Source organism: Podospora bellae-mahoneyi (genome assembly GCF_035222275.1).
Source record: "Podospora bellae-mahoneyi strain CBS 112042 chromosome 1 map unlocalized CBS112042p_1, whole genome shotgun sequence".
NCBI classification, from domain to species: domain Eukaryota; kingdom Fungi; phylum Ascomycota; class Sordariomycetes; order Sordariales; family Podosporaceae; genus Podospora; species Podospora bellae-mahoneyi.
In genome coordinates this window covers 5,120,489-5,135,237 of record NW_026946359.1, presented here as the reverse complement: position 1 = coordinate 5,135,237, position 14,749 = coordinate 5,120,489, and the positions used below count along the sequence as shown (strand labels likewise).

Genomic DNA, 14,749 nt, shown 5'->3' with positions numbered 1-14,749 from the left:
GATAGTGGAAAGAAAAAAAGGTTAAAGTCACATTGAGGCACCAGAGGTACAAGTGATTGCAACGGGATGAAAACTGTTTTTGCTTGCTGGCCTTGTTTACTGACGCTCATCATATCTTATCTACCATCTAACAAGATAGGTAGACGCGTGCCAAATCTTCAAATCTGCAAATCATCCCTTCATCTTATCGTAAACTGAGCAGCTTTTTTTTATTCTGAGCCAGCAACCGGTGTGGCATCTGGATCTTCAAAGAGCACAAGTACTGTACCGGCCTTGCAGATATCCTATCGACAAATATTAGCATGAGCTTGTTTATGATACCAGAGAGGGACAGGGGTATGTATGACTTACGCCTTCCTTATGCGCCAGCTTCTTGACTGTGCCCTTCTGTGGTGATCGAATAACAGTTTCCATCTTCATGGACTCGATGCTATCCACCCTTGTATCAGCCAACCGATCGCAACTCAAAAGAATCAGAAGACTTACACAACCAACGGAGCACCCTTCTCAACCTCTTGTCCTTCCGAGACCTCGTTCCTCAAAATCTTGCAAGGCATAGGCGCCACAACGCTCGCGGCAGCCTCCTTCAGACCAAGCGCCTTCTCAAACCATCCCGGCTGCACAAGAGTAAGCTCCGTCTTTTCACCGAGCTGGAAGACGGCCAACTTCTCCGGGGCGCCGGGGTCCTGAACAAGTGTTGTTTCGATACGAGCCCGAGGGAAGAAGGTTGTCAGTTGTGACTTGTGCGAAGCAGCCACCGCCGACCCGGGTTGGGAGATGATATTCTCGTAGACAACTGGCGAAGCGGTTGAGGCGTCTGTGCTTCTGGAAACAGAAACGTTGTAAAGGGAGTGCCCCCGCTGGGTAACTTCCACTTGGACAACTTCAGGAGCCTCATCTGAGGTTTCGGCAGCTGCGTCGTCTCGCTTGACCTGGAAGGCGAATTTCCTCGACCCTTGAGCGGCAGCTTCGCCGAACCCAAGGGTCTCACCGTGAGGTCCTGATGTTGTCTTTTTGGTTTGGGAGGTAAGCAGGCCGAGAGCGGTCTGGGCGAAGACCTCGTCTGAGATGTGTTTCCGCTCAAAGAGTTCGTCTTTCCACTTCTCGATGAAGCCTGTCTCGACGTCACCTTCCACAAATGCCTGGCTTCGGCAGAGACGCTTGAGAAACTCAATGTTTGTGCTCAGACCGACGACCTCGTATTCCTGCAAAGCAAGCTCGAGCTTGCGGATGGCAGTCTCTCGATCGCGGCCGCGGACAATCAGCTTGGCAATCATACCGTCGTATGCCTCGGAAACGGTGTCACCCTCGACGAACCCAGCATCGATTCTGATATCCTCGCTGACCTTGGGCGTAATCAGGTGAACCAGCTTGCCGGAGTCGGGGAAGAAGCCCTTGTCAGGGTTCTCGGCGTAGATACGGGCCTCGATAGCCGCACCACGCTCATGGATCCGCGCCTCGATCTCGTCCTGGGTCAAGGGAAGTCTCTCGCCAGCAGCAACCCGGAACTGCCACTCGACGAGATCTGTGCCGGTGACCATCTCACTGACAGGGTGCTCGACCTGCAACCTCGTGTTCATCTCCATAAAATAAAACTTCCCAGTATCTTTGTCGAGAATAAACTCAACCGTTCCCGCCCCAACATAGTCCACCGCCAACGCCGCCTTCCTCGCCTTATCCCACAAATCATGCCTCGTCGCATCATCTAACACCGGCGCCGGGCTCTCCTCCAAAATCTTCTGATGTCTCCTCTGCACACTGCAATCTCTCTCGCCCAGCGCCACGCAGTTCCCATACCTATCCGCAAACACCTGCACCTCGACATGCCTCGGCCTCACGACATACTTCTCCACAAGCATCACCTCCCCTCCGTCCCCAAAACTCGCCCTCGCCTCCTGCCTGGCACTGGCAATCTGCGCCTCAAACTCCTCATCCTTGAGGACAATTCTCATGCCCTTTCCACCACCACCCTTGACACTCTTCAACAGCACCGGGTACCCAATCTCCCTCGCGTGTCCCCTCAGCTCCTCTACGCTCTGTTCCGGCCCATGATACCCCGGAACACAAGGCACACCAGCCGCATTCATGATGATCTTACTCCTCGCCTTATCACCCATATCCAACATGGCCTTTGGCGGTGGCCCCACAAACACTATCCCCGCATCCTCACACGCCTGGGCAAAAGTGGGGTTCTCACTTAGGAAGCCGTAACCAGGGTGAAGAGCCTCGATGCCGTGCTTCTTGGCCAATTCGATAATCTGCGGCCCGTTGAGGTAGCCCTTTGTGTTTGGGCCCAAGGCAAGGGAGTTGGGAGTGCACTTGGCGTGTTGGGAGGAGGCGTCGATGTCGGTGTAGAGGGTTGTGGTGCGGATGCCCATGGAAGAGGCGGTGCGGGCGATGCGGAGGGCGATTTCGCCGCGGTTGGCGATGAGGAGGGATTTGATGGGTGTGATGCTTGTCACGTCGTTGGAGGCCGAGGGGTGGGTTGATATTGGTGCGGAAAAGATTCTGGGAGGAGCTGGGAAGGAGGTTGGTGGGCGTATCGCCCGGAGACGGTGGGAGTTGCGTTTGAGGGAGCGCATGATCAGATTCAAGGGGACAAGAAGATATGCGCAAGGAGGTTCAATGGATGGGTTTGGGTATCACGTAGTTTGGGAAGAAGGAGAGAAAAAAGGAAGATCGCAATGGCATTCTGCCGACTTTGTGGAAGGGAGGTGATAGTCCCGAGGTCAACTGGCTGCAGGGCCGAAGGTAGCCGTTCCCCTCCCCTTGCCAGCCAAGCCCCTGATCGCTGCGGCTTTGCGCTCGTGACCTGGGCTAGTTAATCTGAATTGGGAATGTGGTTGTGAATTGCTGCTATTTGTCCAGTTGGTCTAGATTACCTCCATTAATTTTCGCTGTTTGCTGCTGTTTTGCTGGGAGCTCCAGCAACGGACTGAAGTCAAGTCTGGAAAACGGCTTCCCCAAATGCCCCAGATAGAACAACGTCATCACTGCAACGCAGCGACCAGGGGTCTGGGCCTTTCCCCCGCATTAGTCATCCCCAGCTGGGGTATCCAGGCCGCTGGAGCTTCCTCACCCCACCCATCTCGACGACGGAAGATCTTGACACATCCAAGGACACCATTGACCGTGGGCAATTACTTTGTATAAGCTGATACTTGGCTCTTGCAACTCACCAGCCTTACAGGCTCTTCAGTGTAATCACAGGCCCCATTAATACACACCAGCTCTATACTCGATCGACAATGGAACAGCAAATACCCCTCTCCCACGAAGCCTCGGCCGGCGACACCAACATGCGCATCACCAACTCCCTCCCAACAGAAGTAGTCCAATGTCTCGAAAACGCCCGCTTCCTCCACCTGGCCACCTGCCACGACAACGTCCCCCACGTCTCCCTCATGAATTACACCTACCTCCCCTCCTCCCCCTACGGCAACAACCTCCCCGAAATCGTCATGACCACCAACCCCGCCTCCAAAAAGATGAACAACCTCGCCGCCAACCCCAACGTTTCCCTCCTCGTTCATGACTGTAAGCCTTCCCTCTCCCCTTCTTTCCCCCTATTTTGCTAACCTTGTCTCGAAAGGGGTATCTCACCGCCCAACCACAACCTCCCAATCCCGCCGCCTCTCCAACGGCCACTCCCCCGCCCGCGCCGATCCCCCCTCCTCCCTCGCAGCCCTCCTCTTCAATCTCAACACCTCGGCCGTCTCCTCCATCAGCGCGACCATAAACGGGTCCGCTCGCCTGGTGGAGCGCGGCAGCGAGGAGGAGAAGTACTACCAGAATATCCACCTGGCCAATAACACTTTTGATTCCGCCGCTGGCCCGGCCGAGGAGAGCACAGCGAGGGAAGACGACGAGCGGGCGAGGTTACATGATGCGAGGGTGATTGTGGTGGGGATAAAGGACGTCAGGATTGCGGATTGGAAGGGCGCGGTGAGGGATTGGGTGATTTCGGGCGAGGGGGAGGAGAATAGGGGGCAGGTTAATGGGATTTGAAAGTTGGGCAGCTTTGTAGAAGTGATAAACTTGGGGGGATAGTAAGTGAGCGTAATTGGGATTCTAACGCTAGTATCAACTCCTTGTACGGCGCTCACAAGACTACATAACAATGCTTTTACTCGAGTTTAGCAACTCAGGGGTAATAAGCACTTATGACACTGAAGTTGCAACACCAATGAATCCGTTTCACCGAGTTGAAAATCATAATTATTCATAATATTCATCGCCTTTACTTTCCATCCCCATGATGCTAACCGCTCTTTGCTTGGCTGCTAATCATACAAACGTTAACGCATGCCTATTGTTACATAAAAAATGAGAAACCACCAAAAAAGGGGATATCAATGAACCCAGACCAATAAAAACATCCAGTCCCAAACCAGATGGGGAACCCCAAGGTTCATCCGAACCCTTTCCTTCTCCACGCATTTGAATTAGACCGCCGCTATTACCCACCTACCAACCGTACCAATTCTATTGCTAGCGTTGCTTGAACAACGGATGGACCAACCCAAACGAAAAGAAAAAAGTCGAACCGACTGCCATGCCTACGGCCACCACCTCCGTTGCGAATTTTTCCTCCTACGGATCTCTCTATAATGCTAAGAAAAGAAAAGGAGCTATTCGGAATAAAAGTGACCACGTTCACGCAGCCCACTCCAAAACCTCCAACGCACACATCACCAGGACGAGTGTCGAAGGCAGGATCCTACAGCACGGTGTTAGTATCAAACCACCACACAGTCACAACCAGAGGGGGAAACAAACCAAATAACATAACTCTGAAACAGAATCCTCCCCATAACCCCCTCATAAACCCCATTGATCTGGCAAATCTGCGCCAACTGCAACGCCGACGGCGCCCCTGTCAAAAGGAAGCACACCACCACAAAGATCGGGTCGTCCAAGATGCTGACGGGCACATACTTGGCAAACAGGGCCAAAATAGGCGCCATAATCAAGGTCGGCAGCAGCATCCTGCTGATCAAACTGGCAACCAGCAGCTTCTTGCCGATCTCCTTCTCCTCGGGGTCAACAGTCTCATGGTTTTGCGTATTCCGAGCCAGGTTTGCACCCAAGACAACCAGGATCAAAGGGACGGCAACACCGGCCGATGACCGGAGGGCAGCCGTGACCGATGTCTTCACAAAGGTGTCGTCCTTAAAGAACAGCTCTTGAAGGTCTTTGATCGACGCAACCAGGATGGCGAGGAGCATGGCCCAGAGAGGAGGGTTCATGAATTCCCAAAGGAAGTTGTAGACGCGTTGGCAGACGGAGTAGAAGCCTGAGAGAAGTGTCTGGACGGCACGGGGGAGCGAATGGTACGTCTTGCGGGAGATGTCGCAGATGTAGTTGGTCACCCGGGCTTGGTATTTCCTCGTGGCCCGGCCGATGCGCACAGGAAGACCCTTGACACCTTTAGGAGTCTCGACCTCATCGTTGTTACGAATTCGAGGAAAGGACAAAATCCGGTTAAGATCTTCTTCGTTGCCTTCGAGCTGGTTAAGAGTGCCGTTGGCACCATCAACACCGTTGCCGGTGGGCTTCTTCCAGGCATCGTGGCCCTCATCATCCGACTCATGAGGTGAGTGTCTCGAGGATCCAGCAACAGGTGTTCGACCGGCAGGTTCGTAAACTGCCGAATCATCCGTATGAGTTGGGCTAGAAGGCCGTTCGATGCCTACGGTGTCTGGGTGAACACCCACGAGAAGACCCTGTGTCTCTGATGATCCATCGGGCGAAAGCGCGCCGTATCTACCTTCCTCGACAGTCTCATCGGCATATTCGTCATACTTGTCCTTGGGCGCCAAAAGAACATGGTAACCCCAACTCCATCTGACTAGCTGCCCGAGTTGCTGGAAAATCATGAGGTACAGGATACCTCTTGCGGCAACCTCCTCATCATTATCATCTTTTATCCTATCCCAGTGAAGACCCTTAAGTGTCTGCGAAAGAGAAATAACCAGAGAAATCGGCAGCGAGTTTGAGTTGCCGAACACGCCCATGGCGGTGACAAAGTTGGAGGCGCGACGGTTAAAGCCAAAGCATTTTCCCACCACACGAGAGACAAAATACGAGACTAGTGTTTGAATGACAAAGATGATGGGGATGACGCCGAGTTCGACGAGCTTCTCGGCGTTTAATTGGGAGGCGAGCTTGGTGAAGACTGCACATCAGTTAGTATCACACTCTCATTCACTGACCGTTTTGGAACAAATTGTTGATGGACATACTCAGGCATGGCGTGAATAGCATAACATTGAGGTTGGCTAGAAACTTTTGCTTGTCGGCATCAAAGTGACCTAGCCGCGCGATGACGTATCCTGGCAAACTGACGCAGACAACTTCGAGGACGGCGCCGAAAACGAGAAGGACTAGGTGGTCGAGTGGTGGATGCGAGTCGTGGGACGATGTGAGAATAGCAAGCGGTGAGGAGCCTGTGAGTGATATTTGATTGTCCCACGGCTCGCCAGCAGCCATCATGGCCGAGCGCAACGCCGTGGGCGCTCGAAGTTCAAGAAAACCCATCAAAATAGTTGGTCGCCTTGGTTCGATACTCGGAGGTGATTGTTGATGAAGACGGAGAAAGGAGAACGGCAGAGGAGAATGGCCGCTAGAAGGTACGGAACGGCGGATGTAAAGCTGTGGGAGGTTGTGGGTACGCGGGTGTGCCTAGTAATTAATGTATGGGTGTGGTAACTGATATGCGCCTGTGCAGATCGGTGTCGGCTTTGATGGAAATGTCGGGCAAACGACTCCGTTGGTAGAACAGTAAAACGGTAGGCCGCAATATTGGAGATGGAAAACAACCAAAAGATCAAAGGAGGAGAGCTGTCATGACAGCCAACGTGTAGTAGAGGAGTTTTCAACAAGGACGGAATTGGGCTACCACTATGATAAGAAACCTGGTCGGCCTGCCCTGGTCCTTTGAGATGACGAGCCTGGCGTGCCTGGTCTGACCTCAGTTGGGGGGCCCATCGACCACCTTCGATAAGGAAAAAAGCCACACTCGTTAATTGTTAGGAACGACCTCCTTTGTTTCAACAGCCGGCCAATGATATCATGGTTTCCCTCCTTCTCTCAGATGTGTTCCCAGGTTCCGGCTAACAGTGGATAACCGGCGCTGAGTGGGCCGGCGCTGGTTAGTCCGTGCCAAGGTCTTGTTAATCGCAAGCCAAGGACGCTGCGGCTGCTGGAGGGCGCCTGAAGAAGCAGCTGTGCCCCCGCGCAACGCACCACCCAAATGCTATGACGTTAGGTAGAAGGGTGTGAAGTTTCTCTTGGCATCGTGCTCCTTCCCTACGCTGCGGTTGTGCTCTCTGAAGCTTTCAGGTTCGCGATAATGCCAGGAAACGTGTTCGACCCTCAGGCTCTCGTTGGCTGCTTTCAGCTAGACCAACTGACCCCTAGGGCTGGCACAGCATCGCCAAGGAAGACGTTGCCAGAGCAGGTGCGGTTGTGGAGCACTGAGTGATTTCACGGTTCTAGGATCGTGGAGAGGAAAGCTTAATCGGAGTGTTGGAGTGTCAGAAGAATCTGTCATGTCTTGATTTTCCCGTGCTTTCGTACCGTCGGCAACGGTCGCGAAGGCAGATTGGACCACGACGGCTTCTGCGGATGGCTTTGACGACATCGAGCAACACCAATGCCCACAGCAGCAGAATAATTCGTCCAGGGATATGGTCCATGACGCACTTTGATGGGACTGTATCCATTTGGAGCACTCGCTGACACAACCGTGCTTCCTTCAAAACATAAACTGCGTCAGCATATTGAAGCCCTCGGGAAAATTTCGTCAGGGAAGTAGGTACCGTCATGGACACCAAATTTTGTGTCTTGAGTCATTTGTATTATCTCGACTATTAGAGTGTTTCGCCAGTCGGTGTGAAGGAGCCTAGATGCATCGATTATCCTCCAGCAATGCATATGCATCACAAGCAGTGCACATGCATAGTATCTGCAAGGGATCATGGACTTTCCACACCTTTGGATTCAATTGATGATCAAGGTGATTATGGATGCTGTTGTTGCTGTCCAACACATCAGGTATCGACAGGAGCGACCACACAATAACGAGGCGCTCTCGCCACTCCTATCTGAAGGCGTTCAGCAACAAGGACACCTCATTGGCAGGCCTAGTGGGTGGTGGGAGAGAACAATGAAGCAGATTGCGGATGATGCGGTAGCACCTCCCGCACCGCACCATCACAAGCCATATTCGAACAGGCGACTTGAAGGCGAACTTTTTACGTGTCGCTTCAGTTAGTTTTGGGTATAGTGCGAGAGTGCCTGAGGCGCAGAGTCCTTTGGGCTTTGTCAAACACCTCTCTGGCAGCAAGATCGACGACATTTCGACCGGGTTTGGCAATGCGATTCTAGACTCAATCAAACATCTTCGCCTTTGTGCATGCTGTGGCTCGTTTCAGACCGACGCAAGGAGAATACCATCTTGATTTCTGTGCTCCTTTGCGGACCCTCGTGATGGTCTTTCAGGCAGGGACCGCCAGTTTGAGCTTGGTGTGGCTTGTACAGATGAAGATCTTGCCTTGGGCTTCCTTGGCTGTAACCGCCATGTCAACGTCAGTGGCCGGCCGCGTTATCTGATGCAATTCACCAGCCACACCTCAACGTCATAGCTTGCCTTTCCATCAGAGGTCACATTTCCCCTGTTTTTTTCTTTTCTGATTTGATGCCGCTCCAGCATTCAGGGCATTTGACGAAGCTGCACAGTGACGGGGACGGACAGGCGACGCTTGTCCCAGACCAAGTTGCAATTTCTCGTATACCGCCTCTTGAAATCCACACTAGAGCACTAGAGCTTGACGTCCTTCTTCTTCTGCGCAAAACAGGCGAAGAAGATGGAGCCGGCCATTCCATGGTTTTTGGAGCTGGCCAGTGCCCGGATTTGCCAGCGGCGGGGCTCTGGAGGTCGCTGAGCTTGGATTCTTGGCAGCGAACCAAAGTCAAACAACACAGCGGGGACCAAGGAGGGGCACTCTCCGCGGAGCAAATCGCCCTGTCCAGCCAGACACATACGCCCCTCAAAACTTCCCATCAATCCCGCCAAAAAAGATACCTGCCACTCCTAACATCACACCCGGAACTCGGTTTCAAGCGACTCGCAGGTCACCAGCAATTCATTCACAATCCTCAGTGCGCGGCCTCGCTGCGGAGACACACACCTGCAGCCCTTGTGCCTATCAGTGGCCAATCGCTTTGCTGCCCAAGGTACCGAGGGACCTATAACTGCTTGGCTTGGTCACTGGCACCACCAGGCCAGCACTACCTGAGTGGGCATTTCAAGATCTCGATCCCACTTCCCCATCGCCCGCCCACGCCTGTCCTCCCTCATATCAACAATTCCTCTCTTTCTCCGGTTCCTAGTGCAACCTCAACCACACATTTTAACCTCGACTCCCTGAGCTTCACCCTCAATCAGCATATACCCCGCCACCTACAGTAGCCCAATGCTCGGTACCTGGTAGACTGCTTCATCATCGCAATCAACACCCACCACACCGAGCCTGCCACCATGGCGGACGACAACCCCCGATCGGACCCGGTGACTCCAGACGAGTTTGCCATGAGCAGTCCGACCTCACCCGCTTCCATTGACGAGTCCTCGGAAGCCAGCACACCTCTTGACCCCCCCAGTTCGAGTTCTGATGCCCAGCCGGGCTTTGGATCGCCTTCCAGCGACCCACCCCGCCGTGTACCCTCTCTCAGAACGGTTTCCGATCCTCAGGGCAGCGCGCACATGAACCCGACCTCGAGTGTCGCTGGCATTCTCAACAATGCTAGGAGACCGCCACCAAGTGCCAACAGCCTGCCCATGGACATCATGGCAAGAGCACGCGCATTACAAGAGCAACGCATGGGTATGGCCCGGGCCAATGCTGGCGCTTCCCCTATGGGCGGCATGAGTCTGAACATGGGAGGCATGGGAGGGTCAATATCAGGGGGGCCGATGGGAGCGCAGATGGGAGGGCCGATGGGAGGACCGATGGGAGGACCGATGTCGGGTGGCTTATCGGGCGGGCTCAAGCTCCCCGGTGGCATGGCCCGACCATTGCCCCCTGGCTTTGCCAAGTCAGCTCCGGCTGTGCCGGGGACTGGACCAAGGAAGCCTCTAAGCTTGAGCGAGAGGAGGGCCATGAAGATGGGGAATATATCAGAGTCAGGGACCCCTTCGCCGGCCGGTACACCCAAGCTGTCGGATATGAACCAGGGTGACGGGCCAAAACGGCCGTCTTTGAACGGAGAAAAGCACAGTTCGAAGCTTATGGACTTCAAGAACTACATCGACGCGGATAAGGGTTGGATCACCTTCGAAGGGGCGGCGACCATTACCCGCACGGGTGTCAACTTCGCCGGCGGGCAGACCTTTTCCATCTCTTTGGACGAAATCGACGTCATGGATGAACTCGGCAAGGGCAACTACGGCACTGTGTACAAGGTGCGCCATGCCCGACCAAAAGCACCACGCTTTGGGCAAGGCTTGTCCCATTTCAAGCCGCTTTCCCGCCAATCCTCTCTGTCCGAGGAGGACGCCTCCGCCGAGTCGCCATTAAGTCCAGCCTCAAATAGCGGGCGGACCACCTCTGGTGTTGTCATGGCTATGAAAGAGATCCGACTCGAGCTGGACGAAGCCAAGTTTACGACCATTCTCAAGGAGCTGGTTATTCTCCACGAGTGTGTTTCCCCGTACATCATCGATTTCTATGGTGCCTTCTACCAAGAAGGTGCCGTCTATATGTGTATCGAATATATGGACGGTGGCAGTATCGACAAGATATATGCTGGCGGTATTCCCGAGAATGTCCTGCGGAAAATTACCTATGCCACGATTATGGGTCTCAAAAGCCTCAAGGACGACCACAACATCATCCATCGCGACGTCAAGCCTACAAATATTCTAGTCAACACCAACGGACAAGTCAAAATTTGCGATTTCGGTGTCTCGGGCAACCTTGTGGCAAGTATCGCCAAGACCAACATTGGCTGCCAGAGCTACATGGCTCCGGAACGTATCAGCGGAGGCGCGATGGCCGGTGCTGCGGATGGCTCGTACAATGTCCAGAGTGATATCTGGAGCTTGGGTTTGACCATTATCGAGTGTGCCATGGGAAGATACCCCTATCCGCCCGAGATCTCGAGCACCATCTTCAGCCAGCTCAGTGTAAGTTATTGATCGAACCCCAAGCTATTCTGGTGCCAGCAGCTGACACTAACATCCTAACTCAGGCCATTGTGGAGGGAGATCCGCCAGACCTCCCCGACGAGGGCTATTCCGCCTCTGCCAAAGACTTTGTCCGCTGCTGTCTCAACAAGATTCCTGCCAAACGTCACACCTACCCCATGCTCCTCCAACATCCCTGGATCAAGGCCCTCGGCAAGCCCGAGACCATCACAGAGGACGCCGAAGCCGAAGATGCGGCCGCGGATGACGAACTGGCGGACGCAGCGGGTGCGATGAGCATTGCCACCCCCTCAGGCCACATAGGACAAGGGGACTATGAGGTGGCCGAGTGGGTGAATAGTGTTTTGGACCGCAAGAAGAACGGGCTGCTGGGTGATTTGGCAAACAAGCCGGCTTTGCACGCTGCACCGCTTGATGCGGTGAGTCCTGCAGGCAGTCCAATGATTGGCGCTTGAGTCGGGTTATTCAGTGCGAGTAACAAACAGCCCCCTTTTTTTCGGTTCGATTGTACTTTTTATCTTCTTGTCTTCACTTCTCTTCTCTTTTTCTCTGTGAGAGATTCAATTTTTTCGCCGGAGGAAAGCTTTTTACCCTTGCATAACACTATTGCTGGGCATTATTTGTTACCACTTCAAAGTCAAAGAAAGGGGGAGCAGTAACGGTTCTTGATCTTTGGTTCTGGGAGTGTGGGGATGACTGGAGTTTTTGTTCTTTTTCTTTTTCTTGCGTGTGTGTATGGAAAGCATGGAAGCTGGTTTCTTGAAGGGAAGGGGAAATAGAAATGATCAGAGCATATACGGAGAGAATTTCTATTTTCTATATTTTTATACCTTTTCTTTCTCTGTCTCTCAATGTCTGGCTGAATGTGTTTACAAGATTGATGGTACATTTTTGTGCGTGGATTTGATATATGTATGATTAGTTTGGTTTGTTGAGAGTTGTGTTGAAGAAGAAATAGATGTTGATAGGATGATTGCACACGATACATTTGGAACTCTCGATTCATCTTTCACTGTTGCTGCATATGCTGTTTCCTATCGTTGTTGCGACTCTGTCTTCTCCCCTCGCCAGGCCCTCCCGAGAGTTTTTGATCTTTTGGCCTCGAACCGCCTCGTCCTCACCACATTGTACGCCCACAAAACAGCCGACAAACCGACGAGCATAGCGAGAGCAAAGAGCGGAACGACCAATGAAAATATAGTGAAGCCGTACGACGCGTCCTGGAAAGCGTCGCTCTCGGCCAGCCGGGTCGTCGAAAGACCGACCTGGGCGGCAGACAGGACAAGGATGATGTAAGCTATGACGGTGATGATCCAGGCCGAGTTGTCGCGGTAGAAAGCCCCGTAGGAATTCCAGGTGGCTACGAACCCGGTGGAGAGGGGACCCTGGAGGGCGAAGAAGATGAGGTTCAGCCTGTTGAGCCTCAGCTCGCCGTAGATGAAACGGGGGTTGACGTAGGCGTACAAACGGTTGGCACCGTCGCCGTCGCCGTCGCCGGCGAGGACTTCGCGGACTAGCTGGCGCCATTGGGGCCAGGTGATTTCTGATGGGATGAGGCGTTTGTCCTTGGCGATGAGGAAGTCGTTTTCGTAGGCTATGAGGGCGATGTAGGAGAGGAGGAATCCGAGGGCGCAGCTTTTGAGGCGGGGGTGGGGGCAAGGGGGTGGGCCGGCTTCTAGGGGTTGTCGGGGGAGGCATTGGGAGCAGGAGAGGTAGCTGGTCCAGAAGTGTGGGTTTAGAAGGTAGCGCGGTAAGGGCTTGAGGTAGATCCGGCCTGAGCCCCAGACTAGGTGGGCTTCCATTCGTTCGATGACGGTGATCTCTCGCCCTAGGGCTAGCTGGTAGTGGAGTGGGCGAGGCGGGACGGGCCGCCCTGCAAGCCATAGTAGGTGGATGATCCCATGCAGCCTCTTGATGTTCATCTCCTGAGCGATGAGGTCTAACTCGGGGGTAGCTGGGGCCCGCAAGTCGTCGGGATCAGCCCGATACGATGCAGGAAACTGGTCAAGAAGCCTGTTCCCGTCGTCTTGAACGTTTTCCTGATTTGTCTCTAGAATATTGCACGTAAAGGGCGATGCTGGTAAGGGCGCCATGGGTGCGACTCTTTGCTGCTGCTCTGGCTTGAAAGTTGTAAGATTTAAGTGTTAAGTGAACATCCCATCGTCGCTCACCTTGTTGTGTGAGCTGTGATGGCAGAGATCAGGATCAAGCGTTGGTCATGGAGGATTCGTATGAACTGCGAATGAAGTTGAAGTTTAGCGAAAACAATTGTAGCTGACTATGTATATGAGTTGGGGAACGGGCTGTCCACGTCTTCAGAAAGATGAGCGGCTGCCAGCCCAGCATCCATGCTGCTTACTCCGTGCCTCACCTTCCTACCTAAGCGCCAGCCTTTTTCAGGCTCAGCTGGCTTGGCGCAAACGTGGAGAAACATCAATGCTACACTGAGAAAAGGGTGAAGCCGTACGGCACGTAGTGCTTAGGAGCTGCAAGTTAATTATATCACTCGTGTTACCATGATAGGTTGTCAGGCACTACTTCAATGCCTAGCCTTGTTCGGTGATGATGGATGACTGTATCGTGTATCGACTGGTCATACTAAGGTAAGCCCACCTCAGGTTGATAAACGGTGACCTATCCCGCTCCTCCGAGCTTTCCTACTCCAATTCAGTACAGATAAAAGATGGGATAGGCAGAATATCTCACACTATTTCGTCAAGTCCCACGTCTAATATTACCTTCACATATCCCGGCAGACACAAGCTGTACCACACAACCCATCAAAAATCATGGCATCCTCAGCAACTCCGGCCACACCAACACTGCCCAAGTCAAGCTCCCCTTACATCAAAGACAAGAAGCCAATCGCCTGTGGCAAGTACCAAGGCCTCGGTGTTCTCACTTACATTGACCCAAGAGACAAAGATGAAGTGATCCGAGAACGGGACTTTGTCTTCCTCCGCAATTACCCTGACCTGCATCAGCCAGTCGGGATGCTGGTCCCCAACATCTACAGAGACTCCCGGGGAAGGTGGTGCACTATCCTGGTTCAGCAGTTCCGCCCCCAATACGAAGCCGACACGATCGAGTTCCCAGCTGGCTTTGTAAGCCGCCGCAGGGCCGAGACGGCCGAGCAGACTGCTGTGAGGGAGCTGGAAGAGGAAACTACCAAGACAGGCTCGGTGATTGGGCCAGCGAGCCCTCCGTTGACCTCGGAGCCGGTGCCTATTGCTGCGAAGCTCAGCGCAGTTTTTATTTGTGCGAGAGATAAAGATGGGGAGGAAGAGGGGCAGCAGAGGTTGGATAAGGGAGAGTTTACGGTTGAGTGGGAGGTGCCATTGAGGGAGCTGGAAACCAAGCTCAATGAGCTGAGAGATCAACACGACGTTGTTGTTGATCCGAGGGTCTGGATGTTTGCTATGGGAATTCGTTATGCACAGGAGCTCGAATTGTAGGGTATTGTGTGGTTAATGGGCCGATTTTACCGTTACTGTATTGCACTTCGGAGGGATCTGGGGTCATGAAGCTTGTTTTTTG

The 14,749-nt window shown here is 53.4% G+C and overlaps 8 protein-coding genes across 8 annotated transcripts; 3 read left to right on the top strand and 5 right to left on the bottom strand.

The window, feature by feature from the left end:
• Positions 1-84: 84 nt before the first annotated feature.
• Positions 85-2,941, bottom strand: QC761_115350 (uncharacterized protein). The gene is made up of 3 exons (XM_062874809.1): positions 487-2,941; positions 352-430; positions 85-284 (listed from the first exon to the last, which is right to left on the bottom strand). Exons 1-3 carry the CDS (start codon positions 2,580-2,582, stop codon positions 210-212), a joined length of 2,250 nt encoding a protein of 749 aa, XP_062738003.1. The 5' UTR covers positions 2,583-2,941; the 3' UTR covers positions 85-209.
• Positions 2,835-4,072, top strand: QC761_115340 (uncharacterized protein). The gene is made up of 2 exons (XM_062874808.1): positions 2,835-3,537; positions 3,593-4,072. The coding sequence occupies exons 1-2, from the start codon at positions 3,249-3,251 to the stop codon at positions 4,006-4,008; spliced, it is 705 nt and encodes a 234-aa protein (XP_062738002.1). The 5' UTR covers positions 2,835-3,248; the 3' UTR covers positions 4,009-4,072.
• A 123-nt stretch (positions 4,073-4,195) lies between these two features.
• Positions 4,196-6,540, bottom strand: QC761_115330 (uncharacterized protein; the record flags this gene model as incomplete). The annotated part of the gene is made up of 3 exons (XM_062874807.1): positions 4,196-4,720; positions 4,780-6,178; positions 6,246-6,540. 3 exons carry the CDS (start codon positions 6,538-6,540, stop codon positions 4,657-4,659), a joined length of 1,758 nt encoding a protein of 585 aa, XP_062738001.1. The 3' UTR covers positions 4,196-4,656.
• A 1,011-nt stretch (positions 6,541-7,551) lies between these two features.
• QC761_115325 (uncharacterized protein) lies at positions 7,552-8,440 on the bottom strand (the record flags this gene model as incomplete). Its single annotated transcript, XM_062874806.1, has 2 exons — positions 7,824-8,440; positions 7,552-7,757 (listed from the first exon to the last, which is right to left on the bottom strand). Exons 1-2 carry the CDS (start codon positions 7,981-7,983, stop codon positions 7,552-7,554), a joined length of 366 nt encoding a protein of 121 aa, XP_062738000.1. The 5' UTR covers positions 7,984-8,440.
• A 1,104-nt stretch (positions 8,441-9,544) lies between these two features.
• wis1 (MAP kinase kinase Wis1) lies at positions 9,545-11,667 on the top strand (the record flags this gene model as incomplete). Its single annotated transcript, XM_062874805.1, has 2 exons — positions 9,545-11,191; positions 11,257-11,667. The coding sequence occupies 2 exons, from the start codon at positions 9,545-9,547 to the stop codon at positions 11,665-11,667; spliced, it is 2,058 nt and encodes a 685-aa protein (XP_062737999.1).
• Positions 11,668-12,246: 579 nt separating this feature from the next.
• Positions 12,247-13,305, bottom strand: QC761_115310 (uncharacterized protein; the record flags this gene model as incomplete). The annotated part of the gene is made up of 1 exon (XM_062874804.1): positions 12,247-13,305. The coding sequence occupies one exon, from the start codon at positions 13,303-13,305 to the stop codon at positions 12,247-12,249; it is 1,059 nt and encodes a 352-aa protein (XP_062737998.1).
• Positions 13,306-13,758: 453 nt separating this feature from the next.
• Positions 13,759-14,734, bottom strand: QC761_0017050 (uncharacterized protein; the record flags this gene model as incomplete). The annotated part of the gene is made up of 3 exons (XM_062872029.1): positions 13,759-13,869; positions 14,119-14,618; positions 14,698-14,734. 3 exons carry the CDS (start codon positions 14,732-14,734, stop codon positions 13,759-13,761), a joined length of 648 nt encoding a protein of 215 aa, XP_062737996.1.
• On the top strand, positions 14,002-14,667 carry QC761_0017060 (uncharacterized protein; the record flags this gene model as incomplete). The annotated part of the gene is made up of 1 exon (XM_062872030.1): positions 14,002-14,667. One exon carries the CDS (start codon positions 14,002-14,004, stop codon positions 14,665-14,667), a length of 666 nt encoding a protein of 221 aa, XP_062737997.1.
• Positions 14,735-14,749: the final 15 nt, after the last annotated feature.